General features: G+C 43.8%; 1 protein-coding gene and 1 non-coding gene across 4 annotated transcripts in view; one reads left to right on the top strand and one right to left on the bottom strand.

Annotated features, from left to right (window-relative positions):
- Window positions 1–23,702, top strand: part of PHF20 (PHD finger protein 20) — a 183,402-nt gene that overhangs the window by 140,358 nt on the left and 19,342 nt on the right. For all 3 annotated transcript variants that reach the window (XM_031005036.3, XM_055373429.2, XM_055373432.2), the window contains 5 exons: window positions 4,352–4,450; window positions 5,135–5,299; window positions 8,576–8,754; window positions 18,538–18,637; window positions 22,004–22,199. In XM_031005036.3, the coding sequence (XP_030860896.1) occupies window positions 4,352–4,450; window positions 5,135–5,299; window positions 8,576–8,754; window positions 18,538–18,637; window positions 22,004–22,199 (739 nt within the window). The remainder of the gene's footprint in view (window positions 1–4,351; window positions 4,451–5,134; window positions 5,300–8,575; window positions 8,755–18,537; window positions 18,638–22,003; window positions 22,200–23,702) is intronic.
- LOC115931812 (U6 spliceosomal RNA) lies at window positions 19,323–19,428 on the bottom strand. The gene has a single exon (XR_004068258.1). It is a non-coding gene; the product is annotated as a U6 spliceosomal RNA (small nuclear RNA).

A 23,702-nucleotide genomic window follows, 5' to 3' on the forward strand; every position in this document is an offset into this window, starting at 1 on the left:
AGTGCTGTTCTGGCAGTTTTTGTTTTGATCAATTCTTTGGGATATTCTACATAGACAGATCATCTGCAAACAAAGATAGTGTTATTTCTTCCATTTCAATCTGCAGAGCTTTTATTTCCTTTTCTGGCTTATTCCACTCGCTAAGATTTCCAGTAAAATGTTGAATAGGAGTAGTGAGAGAGGCACCTTGCTTTGTTCCTGATCTTAAGGGGAAAGCATCCAATTTCTTACCATTAAGTATGAAGTTGGCTGCAAAGAAGTTCTTTATCCAGTTGAGGAAATTCCCTCCTATTCATAGTTTGCTGCCCCATCAGCTTTTTAGGTTGGTGCAAAAGTAATTGTGGTTTTTGCTGTGACTTTCAGTGGCAAAAACAGCAATTACTTTTGCACCAACTGAATAGAATGTAGCTCTGTGAGGGACAGGGGGTGTTATCTGTCTTTGTTCATTGCAATATCCCTCCTCCCTAGAATGTGCCTGGTATATGCATGGTATATGCATGGTATCTGTTACCTAAATGAATTGAAACCATGGCTAATAATACGGTGGTAGTCAAACTGTGTAAAAATGAGTTTTGTTTTTATGTTTGGGGAAGACCCTGTTCTCAGGATCAATGAAAAGTAAAAATGACTGATAGCTTTTTTGAAATTCAGAAGGCGTCTGACCATGTTTTGCTAGTCTGCTGTCTTTGGGCCTTGGTTTTTTGGTTTTAAAAATGAGTGCTTTTACAAATTGGTCTAAGTTCTCTCCAGCTTTCATGTTTGTTGACTTTCTTTCTAGTTGCAGGGTATTTTAAAAGTTAAGGAGCTCAAATACCCTTAAGTCCTATGTTCTCTAGCCAATAGATCAACTCTGCCTATAGATTCCAGGCTTGCCAGCCAGTAGGCACAGCCCACTCTTCCTTTCTGATGGTTACCAAGTGCTAATTTGGGAGAGGGGCCTGGGTTGCAGAGGAGACATGGTGCTGGAGAGTCAGACCAATTTGCTTTTAAATACCTATGTGATGTCAGGTGGGTGATTTCACCTCTCTGAGCTTCAGTTTCCTGGCCTGTAAAATGGGAATGATATACACACAAGTTGTTGTAAGGATTAAATGAGATATTTGTGGTTTCCTTGCACACAAGTGCTTAGTTAAAATGGAATCTGATTGTCTACCCTGCCTCACACCTGCTTTGTGGATATCTTGATTCCATATCAGAATCACTTGGAAAGTTTTAAAAATCCTGATATCCTTGAAAACATTATGCTAAATCAAAGAAACCAGACACAAAAGGTCACATATTGTATGGTTCCATATTTATGAGATATCCAGAGTAGGTAAGCCCATGGAGTCAGATGCAGGTTGGTGGAGCTGAGGGGAAGGGCTTAGGGGAGGGGAAATACTGCTTAATGGTAAAGGGTTTTACTTTGGAGTGATGGAAATGTTCTTAGAACTATATCAAAGTGGTCGTACAACATTGTGAATGTACTAAATGCAACTGAATTGGTTGTTTTTCTTTACAGCTGTATTGAGACTTAATTGTACAATGAACTACACATATTTAAATGGTATAATTGGTGAGATTTGACATATGTTTATACCCAACTATCACCACAATCAAGATAGTAAACATATTCCATTCCCTCCCAAACTTTCCTCATGCCCCTTTTTAGTTCCTCCTTCCCACCTCTCCCCTCCCCCTGAGCTCCAGGCAACCACTATTCTGCTTACTGTTACTTATGGTGTGTTTTCTCTCTTTTTTCTTCCCCCCCGAGATGGAGTCGCTGTGTTGCCCAGGCTGGAGTGAAGTGGCACGATCTCAACTCACTACAACCTCTGCCTCCTGGGCTCAAGCGATTCTCCTGCCTCAGCCTCCCAAGTAGCTGGGATTACAGGCATGAGCCACCACACCCAGCTAATTTTTGTATTTTTAGTACAGATGGGGTTTTATCGTATTGGTCATGCTGGTCTTGAACTCCTGACCCCAGCTGATCTGCCTACCTTGGCCTCCCAAAGTGCTGGGAGTGAGCCAGCATGCCCAGATGGTTTGTTTTCATTTTGCAGACTATTGTAGAAATGGAATCCTGCAGTGTGCACTTGTTTTGTCTGGCTCCTTTCACCCAGCATACTTTGAGATTCACTTATGTTGCTGTTCGTACCTTTTTTTCTATTTTTATTTTTTGAGACGGAGTCTCGCACTGTCGCCCAGGCTGGAGTGCAGTGGCCAGACCTCAGCTCACTGCAAGCTCCGCCTCCTGGGTTCACGCCATTCTCCTGCCTCAGCCTCCCCAGTAGCTGGGACTACAGGCGCCTACTACCACGCCCGGCTAATTTTTTTTGTATTTTTAGTAGAGACAGGGTTTTACCATGTTAGCCAGGATGGTCTCAATCGCCTGACCTCGTGATCCGCCCGCCTTGGCCTCCCAAAGTGCTGGGATTACCGGCGTGAGCCACTGCGCCCGGCCTGCTGTTCCTACTTTTATTGCTGAAAAGTCTTCCATTGTGTGGATACATCATGAATTATTTGTACATTCACTTGATGGACATTTGGGCAGTTTTCAGTTTGGGGCGATTACAACTAAAACTGCTATGAGTCTTCATGTATAAGTCTCTGTGTGGATGGACATAAGTGATGCTTTCTCTTGAATGAATATGTTGTAGTGGATGGCAAGGTCATAGGATATATGTACGTATAAACTCTTGTTGATATCTAAAAAGTAAGGCATGGTGAATTACTTGAAATCCTACAAATATATTTGGTCAGAGAAGAAGAAACGACTGGATTTTTTTGTTTGTTTGTTTTGGAGACAGATTCCCACTCTGTCACCCAGGCTGGAGTGCAGTGGTGCGATCTGGGCTCACTGCAACCTCTGCCTCCCCGATTCGAGCAATTCTTCTGCCTCAGCCTCCCAAGTAGCTGGGATTACAGGCATCTGCCACCACGCCTGACTAATTTTTATATTTTTAGTAGAGATGGGGTTTTGCCATGTGGGCCAGGCTGATCTCAAGCTCCTGACCTCAGGTGATTCACCTGCCTTGGCCTCCCAAAGTGCTGGGATTACAGGCATGAGCCATCGTGCCCGGCTACGACTGAATTTTTTCTTTCTTTTTTTTTTTTTTTCTTTGAGATGGAGTCTCGCTCTGTCGCTAGGCTGGAGTGCAATGGCATGATCTCGGCTCACTGCAGCCTCCGCCTCCCATGTTCAAGCGATTCTCCTGCCTCAGCCTCCTGAGTAGCTGGGATTACAGGCACACGCCACCAGACCCAGCTAATTTTTGTATTTTTAGAGAGACAGGGTTTCACCATGTTGGTCAGGCTGGTCTTGAACTCCTGACCTTGTGATCTGCCCGCCTCGGCCTCCCAAAGTGCTGGGATTACAGGCGTGAGCCACCGCACCCAGCAACGACTGGATTTTTCAATGGTGAGGCTATTAATTTTGAAAACTGATCTCAGTAGAGTGGTAGGTGGGAAGCTTTTTAGAATGTAATTAGGAAAAACTGTGAAGGGAGAAGTTTGGACAGGGAGGATTGACATCTTAAGGAGTTTTGTTGTAGAGTAGAGAGGATAAAGTTTTGGTATTTAGAAGGCATGAACTGTTCATTTAAAAATAATTTTATGTTATATGAATGGTACCTCAATTTTTAGAAAAAGAATGAAACAAGCAACAGAATCCTGGCTGGATGCGGTGGCTCACACCTATAATCCCAGCACTTTGGGAAGCTGAGGCGGCTGGATCACCTGAGGTCAGGAGTTCAAGACCAGCCTGGCTGACATAGTGAAACCCCGTCTCTACTAAAAATACAAAATTTAGCCAGGTGTGGTGGCGTGTGTCTGTAGTCCCAGCTACTCTGGAGGCTGAGGCAGGAGAATCGCTTGAACCCGGGAGGCGGAGGTTGCAGTGAGCTGAGATCGCGCCACTGCACTCCAGCCTGGGTGACATGGCGATGAAAACAACAAAAATCAGATCCCCAGGTGATTCCAGTATGTAGCCAGGGTTGAGGAGCAGTGATCTAAGTAGAGTTTTGCAAACTTGTCTGTAAAGGGCTAGTTAATAAATACTTTCAACCTTGGGGTTGAAAGGTCTCTGTCCTCACTTTTCAGCTCTGCTGTTGAAGTGTGAAAGACACGTAACCAATGAACATGGCATGTTTCACTAAAATCCATTTACAATGACGGGCCATGGGCCAGAGTGTGCTGAGCTGGACTGAAAGGCTAAGTGATGGAGGCGTGGCTCTGCCTCCAGACTGGAGCAATCTGCTCCAGACTTCCCAGGCAGAGCCAGGCCCATTGGACATGCTTGCTTAGGAGAAGAATAAGCACCCCAGCATTGAAAACAAAATGTTAAAATGCCAACATTTGTGTTTAATTCTAGCTACAAAAGACAAGGAAAAGAATAAAGAGAAGAAATTCAAGGAGTTTGTGAGAGTGAAGCCAAAGAAGAAAAAGAAAAAGAAAAAGAAAACCAAACCTGGTAATTTTTTTTCCTGAGGGTTTCACTTAGGTTTCCTTACTATGAATGGGGAGGGGTTGCTTTCTCCCATTATGGCCTCTGGGCCTGCGCTGAGCAGAGGAAGGACCAATAGTCTCTTACCAGGGCTTGTGGGCTCAACCTAGTATGGGCCCTGGAAGGGGAGGCATCTACTCACCCAGGTGTTACAAAGTCCTGCTGGCATTGAAAAGCCTTCTCACTTGCTGCCTTGGCCAGTGTGCCCTGCTGCAGGATGGTACAGATGAAGGCATCGAAGTGTAAGCAGATGTGCAGGTGAATGATGGTATTTGTTCACACACACGACTCTTAAAACACATCTTTGAGCCCTCTTGAGAAAGGATTCCCTTCTTAAAAACTGTGTCTAGCCCTCACAAAAATGTTTAGAAAAATCTATATATTCTGACTTGGGACTTAAAGATGCCACGTTTTATTCTCGGTGTATCTTCTAGCTTAGAAAAACAATCTTATCAGAAAAAGAGGAGAGGGTCAATACTTAAGAGGAGGTGTTTGGGCCCTTTCATCTGCTCTCCACACCTCTTTTTGGTTGAATTGTCCCTGAGCCTTTGTGCTGCTTGAAAAGGAGGCTTGTTGGTTGGATGAGATTGATTCTAGAATGCACCAGTGTTAACTAGGGTTATTCATTCCTTCCTGATCCTGTTCTTCCAGAATGCCCCTGCAGTGAGGAGATCAGTGACACCTCCCAGGAACCTTCTCCACCCAAGACATTTGCTGTTACCAGATGTGGGTCCTCACACAAGCCAGGGGTCCATATGAGCCCGCAGCTTCATGGCCCAGAATCTGGACACCACAAAGGGAAAGTGAAAGCATTGGGTAAGGAGGCTCTTCTGTCCTGATCATTTGCTGATCATTTATTGGAAAATACAAGCATACCTGGGAGATATTACGGGTTTGGTTCTAGGCCACTACAATAAAACAAATAAAGCTAGTCAGACATAATTTTTATTTTCCCAGTGTTTACAAAACTTATGTTTATACTATATTGTAGTCTCTTAAGTGTTCAGTAGCATATGTCTAAAACAATGCATATACCTTAATTGAAAAATATTGCTGTGTTGAGAAATGTCAAGTTTTTTGGAGTAAGTCCTCAAAAGCATAGACAACAAATACAGAAATGGACAAGTGGGATTGCATCAAGCTGAAAAGCTTATGCACAGCAAACTAAACGATTAATAGAGTGAACTGAAAACCTACTGAATGAAAGAAAATATTTGTAAACTATTCATCAACAAGAGATTAGTAGCCGGAATATATAAGAACTCAACTCAATAGAAAAATTATTCAATGTAAAAATTGGTGGCCAGGCGCGGTGGCTCACACTTGTAATCCCTACACTTTGTGAGGTGAGGCAGGTGGGTCACTTGAGCCCAGAAGTTCGAGACCAGCCTGGCCAACATGGTGAAACCCATCTCTGCAAAAATACAAAAACTTAGCCAGGCGTGGTGGTGTCTGCCTTGTAATCCCAGCTACTCAGGAGGTTGAGGCAGGAGAATCGCTTGAATCTGGGAGGCAGAGGTTGCAGTGAGCCAAGATCACGCCACTTCACTCCAGCCTGGGTGACAAAGCCAGACTCCGTCTCAAAAAAAAAAAAAAAAAAACAAAAAACGGTAAACTATGTTATATATATACATATACATATATATATGTATATATGTTAAAAAAGTAAAATGTTTTATATATATATATAGATATACACACACATATATATATGTGCTCAACCTAATATGGGGCCTGGAAGGGGAGGCACCCACTCACCCAGGTGTTACAAAGTCCTGCTGGCATTGAAAAGCCTTCTCACTTGCTGCATTGGCCAGTGTGTCCTGCTACAGGATGGTACATATGAAGGCATTGAAGTGTAAGTGGATGTGCAGGTGAATGACGGTATTTGTTCACACACACGACTCTTAAAACATATCTTTGAGCCCTCTTGAGAAAGGGTTTATATATATATATTTATATTTTAAAATATATATATATATTTTGTTTTGTTTTGCTTTGTTTTTGTTTTTGAGACAGAGTCTCACTCTGTCGCCCAGGCTGGAGTGCAGTGGTGCGATCTTGGCTCACTGCAACCTCTGCCTCCCGGATTCAAGCAATTCTCCTGTCTCAACCTCCCAAGTTGCTGGGATTACAGGTGTACGCCACCACGCCCGGCTAATTTTTGTAGTTTTAGTATACACAGGGTTTCACCATGTTGGTCAGGCTGGTCTTGAACTCCTGACCTTGTGATCCACCCACTTTGACCTCCCAAAGTGCTGGGATTACAGGCATGAGCCACCGCGCCTGGACTGTTACATTTCTTAAAACTTTCTTTGAGATAAAATTAGTTTAGTTATTCCATATGTCCTGAAAAATGTGACATATGTGTTCATTAGATCAATCTTGTTTTGATGTAATGTTCAAAAATTTGAACTAGCAATACATTTCATTACGTTAACTGACAATTTAAAAAATGAAAGATGGGTGCAATGTCCCACACCTGTAATCCCAACACTTTGGGAGGCTGAGGCGGGTGGATTGCTTGACCCCAGGAGTTCAAGACCAGCCTGGGCAACATGGCAAACCTTGCCTCTACAAAAAATACAAAAAAAGTTAGCCGGTTGTTGTGGCATGCACCTGTAATCTCAGCTACTTAGGTGGCTGAGGTGGGAGGAACACCTGAGCCCAGGAGGTCAAGGCTGCAGTGAGCTGTGATCATGCCACTGCACTCTGGGAGAAAGAATGAGACCCTGTCTCAAAAATAAATAAATTAAATAAAAAAAATAAAAAGTAAAACAATACTTTATTGCTTAAAAATGCTGACAGACACAAAGTATTTGCTTTTGCAATAATGGTGTCAATAGACTTTCAGGGTTGCTGCCACACACCTTCAATTTGTAAAAAAAGATACAATATCTGTGAAGTGCAATAAAATATTAATAGTTATGCCTGACTTAGAACAGTGTCTGCTTCAGAACAAGCGCTTAGTAAAAGTTAGCTGTGATTATAACTAATCAGGCATCAAGTGATTCTGCCTCTGATTATCCCTGGAATCTTCCTCTTCCTCATTCCTCACTGTCTACAGAGTTTTTGTTTTTGATTTTTGTTTTTGAGACGGAGTCTCACTCTGTCACCTAGGCTGGAGTGCAGTGGCGTGATCTTGGCTCACTGCAACCTCTGCCTCCTGGGTTCAAGTGATTCTCCTGCCTCAGCCTCCCCATAGCTGGGATTACAGGTGCACACCACCACACCTGGCTAATTTTTTTGTATTTTTAGTAGAGACAGGGTTTCACCACGTTGGCCAGGCTGGTCTCAAATCCTAGGCTCAAGTGATCGGCCCACCTTGGCCTCCTAAAGTGCTGGGATTACAGGCGTGAGCCACTGTGCCCAGCCTGTTTGTCTTTTGAGACAAAGTCTCACGCTGTCACCCTGGATGGAGTGCAGTGGTGTGATCATAGCTCACTGCAGCCTCAAACTCGCAGGCTCAAGGGATCCTCCTGCCTCAGCCTCCTGAGTAGCTGGGACTGTAGACATGCATCACCGTGCCCAGCTAATTTTTCTTTTTCTTTTAGTGGAGATGGGGTTTTGCCATGTTGCCCAGGCTTGACTTGAACTCTTGAGTGCAAGCAATGCTCCTCCTTCGGCCTCCCAAAGTGCTGGTATTAGAGGCATGAACCACCATGCTCAGCCTTTGTTTACAGAGTTTTAAAGGTAGCTCTGGATACAGACAGACTGTAAGCCAGGTCCTGACTGGATGGGGTGAGGCTGAAGAACATTTTAGAGTTGTCAGGGATGGTGGCCTGTGTGGTTCATGGGGAGTTGTAGCTCCTCTGCCACTGAGTTCTATGATCTTGAGTAGCCACTGCCGTTGGGCTTCATTCTCTCAGTGAAATGAGGAAGTGGAGTTGAGTTCACTGCCAGGCAGCGTGCTTCATTTGGGCTGTTACTAAATGACAGATCCAAGGACAGATCGGCATTCTCGTTTCCTTGCCCTATGAATGTTCTTGCTTGGAGGTATGGGACTATAATGTCATTTTTCATTCTTGACAATCAAAGGTTTTTTAATTTTATAACCTAAAATAGTAACTGTTGTTTTCCCTTTCCTCGTAGAGGAGGATAATTTGAGTGAGTCCTCTTCTGAGAGCTTTCTCTGGAGTGATGATGAGTATGGCCAAGATGTGGATGTGACCACCAACCCAGATGAGGAACTTGATGGGGATGACCGCTATGACTTCGAGGTGGTCCGCTGCATCTGTGAGGTCCAGGAGGAAAATGACTTCATGATTCAGGTAGGCAGAGCTTCCAGGAAACAGGTCTAGAGAAGCACAAACTGGTCCTTGGAGGGAATTTTGAGGCCAGCAACAATGGCAAGTCATAGCAGAGCCCCAGATACACAGCATGAACGGCAGCAGACTGAGCTTCGCTTTTTCGTTTGGCTTCCTCAGAGTTCCAGGCTGCCATACATAGTCCATTGATGGAGTAAGAGAGGACTTTAGGGATCACTGAGTCTAAACCTCTCATGCTCTGCTTGAGGCAGCTGGGACCCGCAAATGGGAAGGGGCCTTGCCTGTGGTCACAAAGTGAGGAGTTGAACAGCAGGGACTGAAATCTTTGGAGTGGCAGTTTAATCTTCCCATGGACTCTTATCTTCTCTTTGAGGTAAATTTTCTTTAAGATCCAAAGTCATGCAGGCTGGCTTTATAACTTCTATGTTTCTTTTTCTTTATTTTCCTGACATTTGAGTCTGTCATCTCCATCTCTGAGATGTGCCTGTGGTGGGTGGGACCTCCTTACCTGCCTGGGGAAACCATGCCTGGCCAGCACCTGCCTGCCCTGGCCCTTGTCTGTAAATTGCAGTTCCGGGAGAGGTGGCACTGGCTGGCTGGCTCCTAAGGGTGTCACAAGTTCCCTGGATGTCTTGACAGCTGCCCAACTGTCTTGGGAAGCTGAGTTTTTAAAAGTCATGGTTATATTGGTTAGGATTTTTTTTTAGGGGCAAATACAAATATTGTTGGGAAAATAGACTGGGTCCTAGGACTCAGAGGCAGGGCTGCCTTCAGGCTCAGAACCTGGAATTCCATCTTGAGGGCCTTGGTCTGCCTTGTTTCCTGCTTCTCTGGAGTCCTTTTGGTTCTTTTTTATTTTACTCCTTGCTTATTTTCTTGGAAAATGCAAAATGGCCACCTTTGGCCTCGCCCCAGTTTTACATTTTTGTGTTCAAGAGGCTAGGTAGACCAAGGTCAGAATCTTAGTCCCAGTTCTAAATTTCTGAGTAAGTAATTCCAGCCAAATTTAGATCAGATATTAGTTTTTGGAACAGTCACCTGTGGCCAGAGGGGAAAGAGGTTTGTTATGGATCAAATGCTCTCCCCTGGTCTAGTTGTCTGATCTGGTGGTAGTAGAGCTTACAGATTATCGACAGGGGCAAAAAGACTGCCTGGGGCCCACCTGTGTTATATTATAGCGTTAATGGGGGTTCAGGGATTGTTCCCAGTAAAGGGGGTGGCTGCCCATTGTCCAATAAGAATCTGTATAGCCTATTGAGATTATGAGAAACAGGCCCAGCCCCTTTGGCTTGCTTTCTGTGATAGAATATTATTTCCTTGCCCTTTCAGTACTGTAGGTTGGCATGGCATGGGTTTGGTTTTTTTTTTCTTTTTGAGACGGAGTTTCGCACTTGTTTCCCAGGCTGGAGTGCAATGGCGCGATTTTGGCTCACCACCACCCTCTGCCTCCCAGGTTCAAGCGATTCGCCTGCCTCCGCCGCCCGAGTAGCTGGGATTACAGGCATGTGCTACCACACCTGGCTAATTTTTGTATTTTCAGTAGAGAAGGGGTTTCTCCATGTTGGTCAGGCTTGTCTGGAACTCCTGACCTCAGGTGATCCACCTGCCTTGGCTTCCCAAAGTGTTGGGATTACAGGCATGAGCCACCGCGCCTGGCAAAATATTTTTGTTATGGTAATTTTTTTTTTTTTTTTTTGAGACGGAGTCTCCCTCTGTCACCCAGGCTGGAGTGCAATGGCGCAATCTCGGCTCACTGCAACCTCTGCCTCCCGGGTTCAAGCGATTCTCCTGCCTCAGCCCCCTGAGTAGCTGGGACTATAGGCGCCTGCCACCATGCCCGGCTAATTTTTGTATTTTTAGTAGAGACGGTGTTTCACCATATTGGCTAGGCTGGTCTTGAACTCCTGACCTTGTGATCTGCATGGCATGGATTTTTGAAATTCACTTTTGGATCTTGACTTAATATACAGTTGCATTTTTTCCTCTCATCTTTGAATTTGTTGTCTTTGTACTCAACAATCCCCTTTCCTTTTATTTCTTGAAACATTGGGACTTTTCCGTAGCTCTTTAAACTTTCAGAACAACTAGAGATGAGTAGATGTATTTGCTTTTTTGCCTTTTATTTTCCCAGGGCTTTTAGAAAACACTTTTATTTTGAAATAATTATAGATTCACAGGAGATTGTAAAGAAATGTACAGGAGAGTCCCATGAATTCCTCTGCTGGTCTTCCTCCCATGGCAAAAGCCCATAAACCCACAGTAGGATATCAAAACTACAAAACCAGTTGACATTGGCATAATCACTAGAGCTTATTCATATTTTACCAGTGATATACACATACTCATTTGTGTGTGCATATAGCTCTGTGTGCTTTCATTACAAGTATAGCCTTGTGTAATCACTCCCACAATCAAGGTACTGAGGTATACTAAGACCATGAGATTCCCTCCTGGTACCCATACTTTGTAGCCATACTTATCCCTAACCCTGGAAACACTAAACTGTTTTAACTGTCTATAATTATGTAATTTATGATTCTTGGTTAATGGAATCACGTGGTATGTATCTTTTTGAGAGAGGCCCTTTTTACTCTGTATAATATCCTTGAGATTCATCCATGTTGTTGTGTGTTTCAGTAGTCATTTATTCTTATTGTCCAGTAGTATTCCATGCTATGGATGTACCACAGTCGTACTCTTTTTGTTAATAGAACTAAAGCAACTCTATGGAGCTAAGGTAACTGGGTACAGCTGAGTAGTGATTTAAAGTTTCTGGAGTGTTTTCAGAAATACCATCTCACCTCTAACAAGGCGATCTCAAGTCACTTATTTGGGAAAACAAAATTAAGAAGATATGATTTCTGTCATTGTTGTAGAACCATTAAATAAGTCATCAGATTATGATTTGAACCCAGGGCACCCAGTCAAGTGCTCTTTCCCTATGCGGCCTTAGCTACTGGGATTTACATTTACAGTTGAGAAGTGAAACAAGAAAACTTTGTTTTTGAAACATAATAGTACCATCTAGCCTGGCTGACCAACCCTTCCCCAGCACCACCAGTGGACATGCACATATACATACACACATACATACACACACTTTAGGCTGAGGGAGAGTCTTGTCTTTTTGAATAGCCTTCATAGTAACCTCTGGGATTCAAGGGTACCTGATATTTAAGACCTTTATTAAACCTTGGTTCAGTGGTTTTCAAACATTTTTGAATATCAGAACCCCTTTTCCTAATGGACTGTTTCATAGAACCCCAAAATGTGTAACAGGTAACAGCAATAGTTTTGAAAGTTCAAAATGGATAATCTTTACTTGTGAGGTTGGACATGTGAATGGTGGGCATATTCCCATGATTCTAATATGCTGTCAGAATTATGAGTGACAGACAGTTGCTGACTTGGAGCACTTCAGTGGCTCATTTGTTTTTCTCTATTTGGTTATACAACAGTGAGACAAGCGTGATGCACATGGCCGTTGTCAGGGTGACTTTTCCTGAACAGCATGCTGTGTAGTTACTTTGATTAATCAGAGATGGGAGGACAAGCTCCGTTTTGAGGTCAACATTATACTGAGCTATCCTAGCAATACAAAATTATGTGTGGTGGCGGGCTTCATTGTCTTAACATTTGGCTTGGAACATGTTCGAGTGTGCATCTTTTTTTTTTTTTAATTGTCCTATCTTAAAAACACACACATTTTGCAGACTCTCTGAAGCCCTGTGGACTACTATTAGATAATTGTTGGTTGGGCATGCTGTAATCCCAGCATTTTGGGAGGCAGAGGCGGGAGGATTGCTTGAGCCCACGAGTTCGAGACCAGCCCTGGAAACATAGCAAGATCCTAGCTCTACAAAAATAAAAAAATTAGCTGGGCATGGTGATGCATGCCAGCAGACCCAACTACTCCCGAGACTGAAGTAGGATGATCACTTGAGCCTGGGAGTTCAAGGCTGCAGCGAGCCCTGGTTATTCTGTTGCACTCCAGCCTGGGTGACAGAATGAGACCCTGTCCCTGCCCCCCCCCCCCCCAAAAAAAAGAAAAGAAAAAAAATGTTATATAACATGAAGACTATTATTTTTTAGTAGATTTTTTTAAGTTTGTTTTTAAAAGGACATTGAAGATCTTTAGTTTCTACTCTGTCATCCTTGAGCATATGCTCAGTTCCAGGCCTTGTTAGTCTGACAGATTTGCCCTTTATCTGCCTGTTAAAATCTTCAGTGGGTGAGTAATGAATGTCCCTCCTGGCAGGGCTATTCTGTCTAACAGTATGTAACCCATTTCTGATCCACTCTGGTACTTTCTCCATTGACTTTTCTATAAGTAGCAAGGATCTTGGTGTGTTTGAGGGTAGAGGTTAATATGCCATTATGTGCTATATGAAGAAACTAATTTCGGGCCAATTGGGGCCACCATGAACATGGCAGAGTCAGGAGCCAACTTGATCTCCTGCTTCCCAGGCTCCACAAGACCTTGTGTCTCAAGCTCACTTCAGAGCTTCTTGGCTTTTGTTCCAGAGGACTTTTCTGTACTGTCCACCTGAACCAAGAGTGTCCACCTGGCTTTGTGTTAAGGAGGGACAGTTTCTGACTGTCCTGTCACTGTGAGCAACGTACCTTTTCCACTCAATAACTTTAGCAAAAGGCATAAGTTTAGAGGGAGCTAGCTAGAACAAATACAGTTTAAACTTTTAAAATGTATTCACCATCTAATTAGGAAGACATGAATAAATTTTTCTTAAATCTTTACCTTAAATTGATATTTTGAATAACCCTAGAATACATTTAGAGTGTGTTTTCTAGAAGTGCATGTATTACTATAGAGAAATAACTTTTTGGATCATTGTCATTATATAAGTAGTATCAACATTGTTCATGTATATCACTATTTTATCTTATTTACCAGTGCTAATTTAAATCACTGGAAGGTTAAAATCCTACTTAATAAATATGGTATTTGAGAAATCTGGCTACCACATAAAAATGAACAGGAAATACATTTGATATTTAAATTATTTTAATTGCTGTAGAGCATGTTTTGTTAAGCTTTTTCTTAAATGGCTAGATAATAAATTTTTAGGTTTTGAGGGCCATATGGCCTTGTTGCACCTACTGGATTCTTCTTTGAGCAGCTGTAGGCAATATGTAAAACAAATTTTCACCTGTATGGTTGGGTGCAGTGGCTCACATCTGTAATACCAGCACTTTGGGAGGCTGAGGTGGGCAGATCACTTTAGGCCAGGAGTTCAAGACCAGCCTGGGCAACGTGGCAAACCCTGTCTCTACAAAAAATACAAAAATTAGTTAATTGTGATGGTGCACACTTGTAGTCCCAGCTTCTCAGGAGGCTGAGGTGGGTGGATAACTTAAGCCTGGGCAGTCAAGGCTGCAGGGAGATGAGATTGTACCACTGCACTACAACCTGTTCAATAGAGTGAGACCCTGTCTCAAAAAACAAACAAACAAAAACCCCTAAACAAATGAGTATGGCTGTGTTCACATAATACTTTATTTACAAAACAAGTCAAGCTGGCATTGGCACATGGGCTGTAGTTTGCTGACCTTTGCCCTACAACAAGAAGTATTAATATGTATTAAGTGCCCAACTCCAGTAAAGATTTTATAGCAGTTTTAAAAAGAAGCCCATTTTAATGGCCTAGCACTGTGGCTCACACCCGTAATCCTAGCACTTTGGAAGGCTGAAGCGGAAGGATCACTTGAGTCCAGGAGTTCAAAACCAGCCTGGGCAACATAGAGAGACCCCGTTTCTACAAGAAATTAAATAAAAATTAAGTAAATAAAAATTTAAACAAAGAAGCCCATTTGAAAGTTTTGGTTATTTTAAAATTCATATTATTTGTTGGTACCTAAGGCACTGACATAATTCAAAGTCCAGAAAGCACACAGAGAAATACCTTATCCCCACCTTATCCCCAACTACCCATTCCCTAGAGTCAGCCCTTATCAGTTTCTTGTATATCCTTCCAGAAACATTCTATGGCTAAACAAACAATAGCAAATGTATTTTTTCCTTTTAAAAATTTTTTGGTAAAATACACATAACATTAAAAGTTACCCTTTTTATTTTTATATTTTCCTATTTTGAGACAGGATCTTGCTTTGTCACCCAGGATGGAGTACAGAGGCACAATCACAGCTCATGGCAGCCTCCAGCTCCTGGGCTCAAGTGATTGTCCCACCTCAGCCTCCTAAGTAGCTGGGACTACATGCACACAACATCACACCTTGCTGATTTCTTTAATTTTTTTTGTAGAGATGGAGTCTCGCTATGTTTTTCAGGCTGGTCTCAAACTCCTGGCCTCAAATGACCCTTCCTCCTCAGCCTCCCAAAGTGCTAGGATTACAGGTGTGAGCCACCCTGCCCTGCCTAAAAGTCACCATTATAACCATTTTTAAGCATGCAAGTCAGTGATACTAAGTACATTCACATTGCTTTGCAACCATCTCTTTTTTTGTCTAAATGCAAATGTTTGCGTTTTATGTATAGTATTTTCTTTTCTTTTCTTTTTTTTTTTTTTTGCGATGGAGTTTTGCTCTTGTCGCCCAGGCTGGGGTAGTGTGATGGTGTGATCTCGGCTCACTACAACCTCCACCTCCCGGGTTCAAGTGATTCTCCTGCCTCAGCCTCCCGAGTAGCTGGGATTACAGGCATGCACCACCACGCTTGGCTAATTTTGTATTTTTAGTAGAGGCAGGGTTTCTCCATGTTGGTCAGGTTGGTCTTGAATTCCCGAGGTGGGTGATCCGCCCACCTCGGCCTCCCAAAGTTCTGGAATTACAGGCATAAACCACTGTGCCTGGCCGCAAGTATAGTATTTTTAACATCTTTTTTCATTTAGCAATATGTAAATTAAAAACCATTTTATTTTCTGCATAATGGTTGGATCACATTTTATTTTACTTTATTTTATTTTATTTTTTTGACGGAGCCTCGCTCTGTCACCCAGGCTGGAGTGCAGTGGCATGATCTTGGTTCACTGCAACCTTCCTCTCGTGGGTTCAAGTGATCCTCCTGCCTCAGCCTCCTGAGTAGCTGGGACTACAGGTGTGTACCACCACACCTGGCTAATTTTTTGTATTTTTAGTAGAGATGAGGTCTCACCATGTTGGCCAGGCTGACCTCAAGTGACCAACTCCTGACTTCAGGAGATCCTCCCGCCTCGGCCTCCCAAAGCGCAGGGATTATAGACAACAGCCACTGCGCCTGGCCCATTTTTCTTTTTTTTAAGCTATATAAATATTTGATCCACCTGAAATTTTGCCAGGTATATAGTGAGAACTATGGCTCCCCATTGTACTAATACCATACCTCACTGTTTGAAATGCCACCTTTATTTACTTCATTTCTAAATGCATTTGAATCCTTTTCTGGTTCTCTCTTTCAGCGATTCATCTGTCTGTATATTTGCTTGTACAATTCTATTTTAATTATTGTACCTTTATAATATTTTTAAAATATCTGGTATGGCTAGTGTCTCCTTATTGCTCTTTCTTTTTCACACATTTCCCAGCTGTTAATTTTAGAATTTTTTCTAGTTCTGAAGCTATTAATTTATTATTTTATTGAGACTTTTTTTTTTTTTCTGATATGGAATCTCGCTCTGTTGCCCAGGCTGGAGTGTAGTAGCGTGATCTTGGCTCACTGCAACCTCTGCCTCCTAGGTTCAAGCAATTTTGAACCTGCTTCAGCCTCCCAAGTAGCTGAGATTACAGGCGCCTGCCACCATGCCTCCCTAATTTTTGTATTTTTAGTGGAGATGGGGTTTCAAACATGTTGGCCAGGCTGATCTTGAACTTCTGACCTTAAGTGATCCACCCGCCTCGGCCTCCCAAAGTGCTGGGATTACAGGCATGAGCCACTGTGCTTGGCTGGGACTACATTCTTTTTATAAATTAACCCAAGGATAATTGATATCCATATGTTAACTCTTGCTGTCCAGGAACAGGGTGCACTGTACCATTGACTTAAGTCTCTGTGTGTGTTCTTCAAATAGTATTTACATTTTTTTTTTTTTTAGAGAGGCAATACACGCTTATGGTTATTCTTAGGTATTTTATCTTTTAGTTTGTTTATTATTCTCATTCATTCTTAATTTAAAGGAATAATGTGTTTTAGCTACACGCACATGAGAAAAGTTATCATTGGCCACGCACGGTGGCTCATGCCTATAATCCCAGCACTTTGGGAGGCCGAGGCAGGCGGATCATGAGGTTATGAGATCGAGACCATTCTGGCTAACACGGTAAAACCCCATCTCTACTAAAAATACAAAAAATTAGCCAGGCATGGTGGCATGTGCCTATAGTCCCAGCTACTCAGGAGGCTGAGGCAGGAGAATGGCTCGAACCTGGGAGGCAGAGGTTGCAGTGAGCCGAGATTGTCCCACTGCACTCCAGCCTGGGTGACAGAGCGAGACTCCATCTCAAAAAAAAAAAAAAAAGTTACCATTTTGAAACTGAACTGTATTTGACTCATTTTTGGTGAATCCTGGTTTTCAAAACATGAAGTCATTGGTGAGACAGACTTTCATTTTTAATTGTTAGTCTGTTTTCTGCTACTGACCGCCTTTTTGTCACTTTACATATCTTCTCTGAGCCTTAGTTTCCTCATCTGTAAATTGAAGAATCTCAAACAGATATCTAAAGCCTGTCTTCCTGCTCTGCCCACGTTGATTCTGATGTGATTAACTTCCTAGAGGCCTTATATCTGCTCAGGGAAGCCCTCTTGATGCCAGGACCTATGTGACTCCCAGTGGTTGAGGACCATCTGAGCTCTGGATTTCTAGTCCCTTGTGGCCAGGCTGGTGGGCCACCATCAAGGTCATGTCAGGAAGCTCACTGTCCACCTTCTAGGGCTAATTTGGTTGGTTGGGTAGTTAAAGGTTTAGGGTCCTGGTTTGGAATTGCTTGAAGTGCCCTAGTATCTCCTCGGGAGTTCGCCTTTCCTTTTCATTCCCTCCTCTGGACCCTTAGCTCTCAGACCTACTATCCTCAGGCTGTCCACATGTCTCCCAGTGCAACCCTCATTGTCAACTCCCTCCTTTCCCTCTCTGCCTTCTGGCCCTCTCCCCCTGTCCCTTCAATACTCAGGGAAGGAAGTGGAGCCTTGGGTTGAAAGAACTGGTTTAGCAACGAGTCAGGTTATGTTCTCATCCACCTTTGCCTTTCAATAGCTGTGTGATCTTTGGTAAGGTTTAGAGAGAATAAATGCAAAGTACTAACCCATGATTACTCCAGCAGGGGTCTTAGTGAATTGGTTTGCTCATTAGTGGTTAATAGTATTAATAGTAGCTTATTACATAAAGCTATGTGCTGGGCTCTATAATAGGAGCTTTTACATATGACCCATTGAATCTTCACAAACAGCCCCAGGAGGAAGGTAGGAATTGTGTATCCCATTTTGCAGATGGGGAAAATAAAGCCCAGGAGAACTAACCTGTGCAAAGTCACACAGCTAATGAGTGTCTGAGCCATAATTCAAACTCAGCTTTAAGATGTCACTCGTGGGACTGAGGAACTGAATTTTTAGCTTACCTTGTTAATTTCAATGTAGAGCCACATGTGGCTAGTAGCTACCATATTGGACAGTGCAGTTCCAGATGTGTGGCAGCAGCTCAGTTCCACGTTAGTCAGGAGGGAGTGCTCCTTCCTCCCCTCTCCTTCTATCCTCCCACGCCCCTCCCCTCAGCAGGTGGGTCTTACTTTTGGATGGAGAACACCTTCTGAGTTTAATTTTTGTTGCTTCTTTAATTCTAACAGTGTGAAGAGTGCCAGTGCTGGCAGCATGGGGTCTGCATGGGATTACTGGAAGAAAATGTGCCCGAGAAATACACCTGTTATGTTTGCCAAGACCCTCCAGGTAGAGATTTCTGGAGTCAGGGATATAACAGTATGTAGCCTTTTCCTTGGCACAGCTGGCTGTGACACATTCTAAATGTCTGTGGTCTTGAGACTCATTTCTTCAGCATCGGCTAGACTCCAGCTCCTCCTCGCCTCTGTTGCTATCCTGCCTGGTGGCCAGCTATCCTGAACGTAGCAATAAGAGCACATGTGTGAAGGGGCCCACCTAGTGGAAGGCCTGGCCTTGAGCTAGAACTTTTCCTTTTCTTTAATTATGGTTTAAAAAAAATGCATGAGGCCGGGCGCAGTGGCTCACGCCTGTAATCCCAGCACTTTGGGAGGCCAAGGCGGGTGAATCAACTGAGATCAGGAGTTCGAGACCAGCCTGGCCAATGTGGTGAAACTCCATCTCTACTAAAAATACAAAAATTAGCTGGGCATGGTGACAGGCGCCTGTAACCCCAGCTACTTGGGAGGCTGAGGCAGGAGAATCACTTGAACCCGGGTGGCGGAGGTTGCAGTGAGCCGAGATCATGCCAATGCACTCCAGCCAGGGCAACAAGAGCGAAACTTCGTCTCAAAAAAAAAAAAAACAAAAGCATGAGATCTACCCTCAACAATACAGTATTGTTGTTAATAACTATAAGCGCAATGTCGTACAGCAGATCTCCAGAACTTTCATCCTGCCTGATTGAAGCTCTGTAGAAAAATGTAGAAACTTCACAAGTTTGAGTGTCATCCTTGTATAGGGGCCATGCTAATCTTCTCTGTATTGTTCCTGTTTTAGTGTATGTGCTGCCGAATTGGCACCTTTTCCTTTTCTTGAGGACTCATGAGGATGGGCGTGTGGGCTCTGTCTTTGGCTTTTGGGGGCTATTGGAGGGTTAGAAACTTGCCTTTGCCCCCTGTGGCAACATCTGCCCTTCATCACATCACTGCCATCGTGAAGGGAGAAATGCCCTTGAGGGGAAGGAGGAAGGCATGGTTGGGTAGAGCCTGTTGCCACCCTGAGCAGTGACTTAATTCCTTAGCAGGATCAGTTAGTTCCATGGCTATAGGGGTCACCTGTGGCTCTTGATTGCTCCTTTCTAGAAGGGGTGGATTGTAAATATGCAGTTCATTGTCTTGGTTTCCATGGGATGGTGACATTGTCTCCCATTACCACTTGTAAGGTTCTCCCTCAGCTCTAGTCCCCTGATTCCTTTAGAGCTAGACAGTGCTTGAGAGCCTCTGCTTCCGTTACTCCTTTCTGTCCGATGAGGTGGGCCTGGTTCTCCTACTCCCAGTTTTGCTTATGAGGAAGAAATTGATCCTTGAGGATACAGTTGACTTTCCTCATAAAGCAAATTGGAATTAGAACTGGTTTGCAGAGCCAGATCTCTTGATTTTGTTGGTTGTCTAGGGAGGGACTGGCCACCAGTTCATTTAACAGCATGCAGGTCCCCTCTGGGCCTGAAGGCCTCTGTTGTGACACTGTCTCCTTGTACTAGAAGCATCTGCCTCCACTTGTCCCTTTATCCCAAGGAAAGAATAGTCAGAAGATTTGACAGGTGAACAAACACAAGTCCAGAAGGGACATGACTGGCCCAAGATCACGCCACCAGCTAATGCCAGACAGGCGATGAGAACCAGTTGTCTCATACCTTTGCCTTGTAAAACAGGTAGTGCAGCTCTGAATCCTGCTGCTCTAGGCACTGCCTGCAGCAGCTGCCTCTGGGGTTCCCCCATATATTCCTGAAGGCTCCTTAGCATACCTTTTAAAAATCTTTTTTTCCCTACTGTGTCTTTCTCTCTACTTTTCCTTCTTTAGAAGTCACACACACCATCTTCATCAAATCCTGTGCACTTACTGAACTTCTACGACTTTAATCGCCAATACTGTGAATAGACTCTTCCTTGAACTGAGCAGAGCATGTCTGCCACAGGGTCTACCTTTATAGACTGACTCTGCAGAGGGCTGGACCAAAAGTTTAACAGATTCGTTTTTTAAAGGCTACTTAAAAATAGTTTTAACAGAATCAAGGTGTATCCCCACCATGTGTATTAGTAAAGCCAGAAGTAGCTCAAAGACCTTAATAGGAATCACCTGGGTGTTTCAGGGTTTTTATAGATATTGACAGTCGAACAACAGTCTGGTTGAAAGCTTTTCCCTGGGACTTTGGAGCAGGTCATGTTGATAAGTCACATGTGCTTTTGTTTTCAGTCCTTCCTAAGGAGCCCTGTAACAAATAGGATGGCTGAAGCCATCCAGTTCCTATGTTGTTCTAATGAATGGATAACAGGTACAGAGAAGGGAAGGGGCCTCATCATCTGTTGAGTTAGGTGGTAGAAGGTACATTTGCAGGGGGACTCGAGGCATCTTTCCATTCATTTGATAAGTCCATTCAAGATGCCTTTTGCCAGGCACTGGGGATACAACCATGAACAAGACAGTTCCTACTCTTTCGGCTCTTAATTGGGTTGGGAGCCAGAAACAGAAGTTAAAACAAGTTAAGTAAACAAGACTGTGTAAGGTAGTGATGAATGCCGTGACGGGAAAATTGATAAGACGACTTGAGGCACTGATGATGCTCTCAACTTTGGGAAGTAGCAGAAGGCCCCACTCCTGGGCAACATGGCAAAACTCCATCAAAAAAAAAATGAAAGAAAGAAAGAAAAATTAGCCAGGCATGGTGGTGCACACCTGTAGTCCCAGATACTCGGGAGGCTGAGGTGGGAGGATCACCTGAGCCCAGGGAGGTTGAGGTTGCAGTGAGCCATGATCATGCCACTGCACTGTAGCCTGGGCAACAGAGTGAGACCCTGTCAACAAAGCAGGAAAAAAAATAAAAGCCTTTCTGAGGAGGTGGTAAGGAGCCAGCCCTGCAAAGGCTTAGGGAATAGTGCTGCAGACAGAAGGGATGCGCAAGTGAAGGTCTTGAGGCTGGAAAGAGTTTGATGTGTTTCAGAAACTGAAATGAGGCCAGTGTAAGGGTATGGAGGGGAAGACAGGAAGGAACTGGGTCCTGTGGGCCTCAGTAAGCCAGAGTTAGAGAGTTAGGGCTTTGGGTATTCTCCTTTGAGCAGTAGGAGCCAGTGGAAGGTTTTAAGTAGGGGAGAGAATATTATGATATAAATTTAGAGATAATCTAGGTGCCCAGCTCACCTCTGGCCAGTTCCAGGAAATGAGGAAGTACATGCCTTATTCATTACCTTATCCCCACTACCTAACAGAGAGCCCAGCATATTGTAGGTGCCAAGAAAATGTACACTGGATGAATAAATGAACAAAATGAGTATACTAATCTATTCTTCCAGTAGTTGGTATGATAATTGTGTGAGAGTGATGAAATGGCCTGGGTTTCCTTCAGGCCTTGTTTTAACCCTCTTGTTGTCACTGCTGTAGGTCAGAGGCCTGGCTTCAAGTACTGGTATGACAAGGAGTGGCTGAGCAGGGGACATATGCATGGCCTGGCATTTCTAGAAGAGAACTACTCCCATCAGAATGCCAAGAAGATCGTGGCCACCCACCAGCTTCTTGGTGATGTGCAGAGAGTGATTGAGGTTCTGCATGGCCTGCAGCTCAAGATGAGCATCTTGCAGTAAGTGTGGCACCTGCAGTGCTGGGAGCAGTCTGTTTGGCATGGTCTGGGGGCTGAGTAAATCTGAGAAATTGGAAAGCTACCAAAGCAATCAAATCATAAAACTGAGTTTGAGACTTTTACTAAAAATTATCAGTTTCAGGATAAACATTCTTTAAAAAAAAAAAACTTTATTGAGTAATATCTTACATATAATTAGGTTCATCCACTTTAAGAGTTCATTGAGGCCGGGCATGGTGGCTCATGCCTGTAATCCCAGCACTTTGGGAGGCCGAGGCAGGCGGATCATGAGGTCAGGAGTTCGAGACCAGCCTGACCAACATGGTGAAACCCTGTCTCTACTAAAATTACAAAAATTAGCTAGGCGTGCTGGTGTGCGCCTGTAATCTCAGCTACTTGGGAGGCTGAGGCGGGAGCATTGCTTGAACCCGGGAGGCGGAGGTTGTCGTGAGCTGAGATCGTGCCATTGCACTCCAGCCTGGGCAATAAGAGCGAAACTCCGTCTCAAAAAAAAAAAGAGTTCATTGAATTTTGACATTGTATGCAGCCGTGAAGCCACCAACAGAATCAATACATGGTGTGTGTATTTTGGTTTGTTTTTTGTTTTGGCGTACAGTTCTGAGTGTTTTTTTTTGAGATGGAGTCTCACTCTGTCACCCAGGCTGGAGTGCAGTGGTGAGATCATGGCTCACTGCAGCCTCCACCTCCTGGGTTCAAGCGATTCTCCCACTTCAGCCTCCCAAGTAGTTGGGACTACAGGCGCATGCCACCATGCCTGGCTAATTTTTTGTGTTTTCTGTAGATATAGGGTTTTACCATGTTGGCCAGGCTGGTCTTGAACTCCTGACCTCAAGTGATCCACCCACCTCGGGCTCCCAAAGTGCTGGGATTACAGGCATGAGCCACTGCACCTGGCTGAGTTATTTGTTTTTAATTGCTGTAAGATATACATAATATAAAATTTACCATCTTAACCTTTTTTTTTTTTTTTTTTTTGAGACAGAGTCTCGCTCTGTCGCCCAGGCTGGAGTGCAGTGGTGTGATCTCGGCTCACTGCAACTTTCACCTCCCAGATTGAAGTGATTCTCCTGCCTCAGCCTCCTGAGTAGCTGGGAATACAGGCACACGCCACCACACCCGGCTAATTTTTGTATTTTTAGTAGAGACAGGGTTTCACCATGTTGGCCAGGCTGGTCTTGAACTCCTGACCTCAGGTGATCCACCCACCTCAGCCTCCCAAATTTCTGGGATTACAGGTGTAAGCCACTGCACCCGGCCCCATCTTAACCATTTTTAAGTGTACAGTTCTGCACAGTTGTCATTCATGTTGTTTTACAACCAGTCTCTAAAACACTTGTGAAACTGAAGTTCTGTACCCTTTAGCAACAGCTCTCCATTTCCCTTTCCCCAAAGCCCCTGACAACCAGTATTCTACTTTCTGCCTCTCTGAATTTGACTTCTCTAGAGACCTCATGTAAGTGGAGTCATATAGTGTTTGTCTTT

Source organism: Gorilla gorilla, chromosome 21 (assembly GCF_029281585.2).
Source record: "Gorilla gorilla gorilla isolate KB3781 chromosome 21, NHGRI_mGorGor1-v2.1_pri, whole genome shotgun sequence".
Classification (NCBI taxonomy): domain Eukaryota; kingdom Metazoa; phylum Chordata; class Mammalia; order Primates; family Hominidae; genus Gorilla; species Gorilla gorilla.